Source organism: Phyllostomus hastatus, unplaced genomic scaffold, assembly GCF_019186645.2.
Source record: "Phyllostomus hastatus isolate PE091 unplaced genomic scaffold, TTU_PhHast_1.1 phas_contig_210, whole genome shotgun sequence".
Taxonomy (NCBI): Eukaryota; Metazoa; Chordata; class Mammalia; order Chiroptera; family Phyllostomidae; genus Phyllostomus; species Phyllostomus hastatus.
The window spans coordinates 31,181,338-31,186,390 of record NW_025333737.1 but is presented as its reverse complement, the minus strand read 5'-3'; the positions used below and the strand labels follow the sequence as shown (position 1 = coordinate 31,186,390).

General features: G+C 54.6%; 1 protein-coding gene across 1 annotated transcript; it reads right to left on the bottom strand.

Annotated features, from left to right (window-relative positions):
- Window positions 1-941: 941 nt before the first annotated feature.
- On the bottom strand, window positions 942-4,793 carry LOC123817370 (membrane primary amine oxidase-like). The gene is made up of 5 exons (XM_045837041.1): window positions 4,732-4,793; window positions 3,761-3,867; window positions 3,214-3,499; window positions 2,344-2,473; window positions 942-2,090 (listed from the first exon to the last, which is right to left on the bottom strand). The coding sequence occupies exons 3-5, from the start codon at window positions 3,468-3,470 to the stop codon at window positions 1,815-1,817; spliced, it is 663 nt and encodes a 220-aa protein (XP_045692997.1). The 5' UTR covers window positions 3,471-3,499; window positions 3,761-3,867; window positions 4,732-4,793; the 3' UTR covers window positions 942-1,814.
- Window positions 4,794-5,053: the final 260 nt, after the last annotated feature.

Sequence of the window (5,053 nt, the reverse complement as noted above, 5' to 3'; positions counted from 1 at the left end):
GTGACGTCACCTACAAAACTCCCTAAACTGCTGCTGTCCTTTGACCATCCTACCCGTTCTCAAAAGCACACTCCATATGGTCAAGTCAATGGCGGGGACTGAAAGATTATTTGGCGGTGCAGACAGACAGGCAGACAGGAGGGGCCTCTTTGTTCAGGTAGTGAGAGGTGGAGAGACCGGATGAAGAAAGCTGGCCAGAAACTACTACCTCCCGCAAGGAGATGACTGGGGATTGTCTTTCTCTCCCACAAGGCAACCACCGGCATGTCCAAGGCCTCCCCAGCCCAGGCGCAGAGGAGGGCACCGGAACCGAGGGATATGGGAGAATTACGGGACCTGAGGCAGCAGGGGCATCCCCCCGGGACCTCAGACGGAAGACTGGGGAGTAAGAAAGAAGCTGAAGGAGCGAGAGGAAGGAGGAAGAAGGAACGGAGAAGGAATGGGCCGGGATGACAGGGACTGAAGACAGAGAAGCACCTTCCCAAGGGCTGGGATGCCGGCCAGGACAGGCCCTGCCCTGGGGCTCGAGAAGACAGCTGCTCTCCAGAGGCCTCCCCTTCCTCCTTGAGGCCCAGAACAGGGGAGGGGCTGAGCAGGCCCCGGGGAGGTTCCGAATGTGCCCGATGCCGCTGGCCTGTGCATTTGAAAATGGCCCAGTGGTACATTTTACCTATGTTTTCACCACAATAAAAAAACACGGTGCCATCACTGTGGAAAAATAGTCCGGCTGGTGTGGCTCGGTGGACTGAGCGCCAGCCTGCAAACTAAAAGGTCACCGGTTCAATTCCCGGTCAGGGCACATGCCTGGGTTGAGGGCCAGGTCCCCAGCAGGGGGCGCATGAGAGGCAACCACACATTGATGTTTCTCTCCCTCTCTCCTCCCCTTCCCCTCTCTCTAAAAATAAATAAAATCTTAAAAAAAAAAAAAACAGTCTGGCAGTTCCTCAAAAAGTAAACATAAAACCTAGAAATTCCACTCCCAGATTTACATGCTCAATTGAAAACCTATGTCCACAGGAAAACTTGTACAAGGCTGTTCACAGCAGCATTGTCCATAATAACCAAAAAGTGGATACAGTCCGATGTCCTTTGACTGATGAATGGATGAACAAAATGCGGTGACATTCACACGACAGCATACTCTTCGGCCGTCGAGGACTGAAGCAGTTTCATGCGACATGATGGATGCACCTCGAAAACATCGTGCGGAAAGAGGCCAACCACGGATGTCCACGTGTCGTGTAGATCTATGTACACGAAATGTCCAGAACACGGGCTCATCTACGGTGACGGAAAGCGTGGTGGTTGCCGAGAGCTGGAAAGGCGATGGAGGGAAACAGGAAGCGACTGCTAACAGGCGTGGGATTTCTTGCTGGGGTGATGAAAACATTCTGGAATGAATGGCCACTATATTATACACATTAAGAGGGTGAATTTTATGGCACATGAATTATATCTCATTGTAAAAAAATAACATTAAAAAACTGTTGGGAAAAAGAGCAAGTCTTCTGGATCAAAGTCTCGCCATCACGTCATCTCCGGCTGGCCATCCCTCTCCCCTCCGGGACGGAAATGCAGCAGGTGTGGGGGCAACAAAGCCGAGTCCCCCCTGTGTCACACATCCTGGGCTCAGGAAGCTCCCAGGGAGGAGGGGGATGCAAAGGACGTTGATGGGAGAGAGGACCTTGGGGGTGGGGGAGGAGAGGATCTTCGTGTGAGACCAGGCCTCTGGGCCCAGAGCCCACCCACTGCTCCCCCTTCCCACACACCCTGGCCCCGGGGCCCCTGGACACGATCCCCATCCTGGGGTCCACCTAGCTGTGAGACAAGCTCCCTTGAGAGAAGGCAGGGAGGTCGGGGGCGCAGCCAGCAGCCTTGGGGAGGCAAGCCAGGGGGTTGACCTCACAGTCCCCAGTGTCCTGGTCCCCCCGGAAATAGATGGAGTCGGCAGAATGGAGGGAGGGGTCCTGGTCAAAGAAGTTGTAGGGCCGGAGGAAGAAGCCCACACCGTTCCCCACAGTCACCGTGTTGGGAACATCCTCTGCATGTGGGATGTGCAGGAAACCGGCTGTCACCCAGGCCACCAGGTCCTAGCAGGGGAGAGGAAGAGGGTTGTGAGGCCTGACTCTGCTGAGGACGCGCCTGCCCCCGATGGTAGCCTTGTTTGTAAGGATTCAGCTTACTAACCCAGGAAAGATGTGCAATCATAAGGCTTTATTTCTTAGCTTCATTTCTTCATTTCTTCATTTCTTAAACCTTCAGGTTCTAAAGACCCTGGAGGACCCTGGCTTGGGAGAGAGGGAAGTAGCTCACCCTTGCTCCCACCATCTCCTCGTAACTGACCTGCCCGGCAACAGTCTCGTTGTTGATGAAGTCAGTGGGGTCCACGGTGGGTGTCCAAGGGTCGTTCAGATTGTAGATGCTGGCGCTGCTGGGCCCCTCCTCCCTCCGCTGGGTCACAGCCAGCTGGTGTCTACAGGAGATTTGCGTCAGACCCACAAGGTCATCAACCTGTCCTGCTGTCTGAGGCTGCCCTGAAGAGGGGACAGACAGGAAGAATAAGCACAACGGTCTCGGGGTAGTGGCCAACCTCTTTGTCACTCTCTGTTCACTTCCTGTTCTCCCTCTCTGTCTCTCTGACTCTCAGAGAGTTCCCACATCTGTCCGGCATCTCAAATGTCAACTGGCCCGTTGTTCAGACTCCAGGTCCCAATGCCGCACATATATCCCTCTAGGTCACAGCCTGGGCCCTGGAGGCAAATGCATGGACAGGGCTTCATTCCCGTTTTAGGCCAATTTCATGATCTTGAGTGCCCAGATTTTAGAGGATACCCCCTCAGATCTGTGCTCCTCTCTTACTCTGTTTCTTCCTCCAACCCTTATCGTGAACATTTTAAACCTGCAGGAAAGTCGAAAGAATAGTGTAGTGAGCACTCACTACACTCACGCATATACCCACAATGCAGACTCTACCTTTAACACTTTATTGTATTTGATTCTGCATGAATCACTCCATTCATCCATCCAATCTGTAGGCCTCCTATTAAATGGCTAAAAGTTGAGGCCACAGGCCTGTGTGTGTGTGTGTGTGTGTGTGTGTGTGTGTGAGTGTGAATGCACATCCACAGAAGGTGGGAGAACCTGGGTTCCCAGCAACACGGGGCCTCTCCTACAAGCCATTGCCCCCAGCCTCTCCAGCACACCTCCACTCACCTGCCCCAGCTGATGGCTCTCTCCATGGAGCTGCTCTGGGGCAGCGGCTCCCCAGCAAAACTGCGGATCTGGATGCGGTAGCCCCGCGGGTGACCCCACTTGTTGCTCTGGTTGCTGGCCAGGTACAGGTAGCGAGGGGAGGCACCTCCCAGGGGGAAGGCGGCCTGCTCCTCTGTCTCCAGCAGCTTGCGGGTCACCTGCAGCCTCTGCAGCTGGTGCTCTGGGCTCCAGGGCACCGTCACGGGGACCGAGACCATGTCCTCAGCCCAGACCCAGTTCTCCAGTCCTGCCGGGGAGGGGGGAGCAGGAGAGAGAAGGGCTGGGAAGGAGAGCTGGTCGCCCACCTGGCTTCAGGCTGGGGCCCAAGGAGAAGCCCAGAACTGCGTGTGCCCCCTCCTTCCCTCCCCTCTCCCAAGATATCCCTGCTCCAGAGATTTCGAGAAGGTCTTCCTCCCTCAGGTCATCTCAAGTAACAGTCTCAGTCAGATGCCTTGTGACTGGGCCTTCTCTGAGCTTTCTGAGGGGGATGCAAGAAAAGGTGGTTCACCTGAGGTTGCAGCCGCCTGGCAGGTGATGTGTGGAGTCGGACCTTTCTGACCCGAGGAAGGGGTCTGCACCTCCCATCTGATGCCCTCTGGCTTCCCCGGAACTGCCCTAGTGTAAACACAGGAGCAGCTGTAGCTCATGTTCCTTGACCCTGAAGGCGCCGCGCACAGGCAGCACGCTGAGAGTTCACAGGTCTGGATGCTTTGCTCGGGTAACAGCCTTATGAAGGAGGAACTACAGTTCTCCCCATTTTACAGGTGGGACAACGAGGCTTCAAGCATCTAAATAACGTGCCCTGGCTTATCCCCGAACGCACACGGTAGTACTGTGGCAGGGCTGGGACCCAGGTCCTAGTCCGGCTCTACTGACCACACGTCTGCGCACGGAGGAGCCCACACGGAGGAGTGGCCCCACCACATGTGGGCAGCAGGCCCGTGGGCCCAGCGCTGCTGCAGCCTAGAGGTGCTTCCCGCAGTTGGAGGTTTGGTGAGGTAAGAACAGCGCCAGAGGCAGGCTGTCCTCTGGATTTTGGAGTTTTGAGTGGTTTGTTGGCATCTAACGGGGTCCCGCGGGAGAAGTCAACATGAACGATCGAAGACCCAAGAGCAGCAAACCAAACCGTGGAAACAGCTGGCTCCGGGCTTTCCAAGCCCAGAAGAAAAGAGGTCGATTGAGCAAACCTAGACCACACCTTGCGGTTTTCACCCACAGGGGACAATTAAAGACTGCAAGTTCTTCCTGGTACATCCACAAGAGTGGGCTCGTGCGGATAACAGTAACAACAATAGTGACTATTCCCCCCTTCTGCGACCGCATGGTCCAGTGCTTGAGCAATCGTCCTTGCTCTGCCAGAGGGGCTGGGGGTCGGGGAGACTGCGTGAAAAAGGTGAAGGGGTTAAGAAGTAGAAATTGGCAGGTACAAAATAGTCACAGGGTCCCTGGCTGGTGTGGCTCAGTGGCTTGAATGCTGACCTGCAAACCCAAAGGTCGCTGGTTCAATTCCGAGTCAGGGCACATGCTTGGGTTGCGGGCCGCGCCCCCACTTGGGGGGGTGGTGTGAAAGACAGCTGATCCATGTATCTCTCGCACATCAGTGTTTCTTTCTCTTCTTTCCCTCCTCCCTAAAAATAAATATAAAATATTTTTAAAAATAGTCACAAGGATATAAGATACAGCATAGTCAATAATATTATAGTAACTATGTTTGGTGCCAGGCGGATACTGGAAATATTGGGGGGATCACTGTGCAAAGAGTATGATTGGCTAACCACTCTGCTGTATCTGAAACGAATAC

Excerpts from the sequence above, each read along its gene's own strand:
- LOC123817370 (XM_045837041.1), bottom strand. The coding sequence starts at position 3,470 with ATGGTCTCGGTCCCCGTGACGGTGCCCTGGAGCCCAGAGCACCAGCTG. Across the intron at positions 2,474-3,213 it reads AGAGCCATCAGCTGGGGCAG|ACACCAGCTGGCTGTGACCC; the intron begins GTGAGTGGAGGT and ends AATCTCCTGTAG. Across the intron at positions 2,091-2,343 it reads ACGAGACTGTTGCCGGGCAG|GACCTGGTGGCCTGGGTGAC; the intron begins GTCAGTTACGAG and ends CTCCCCTGCTAG.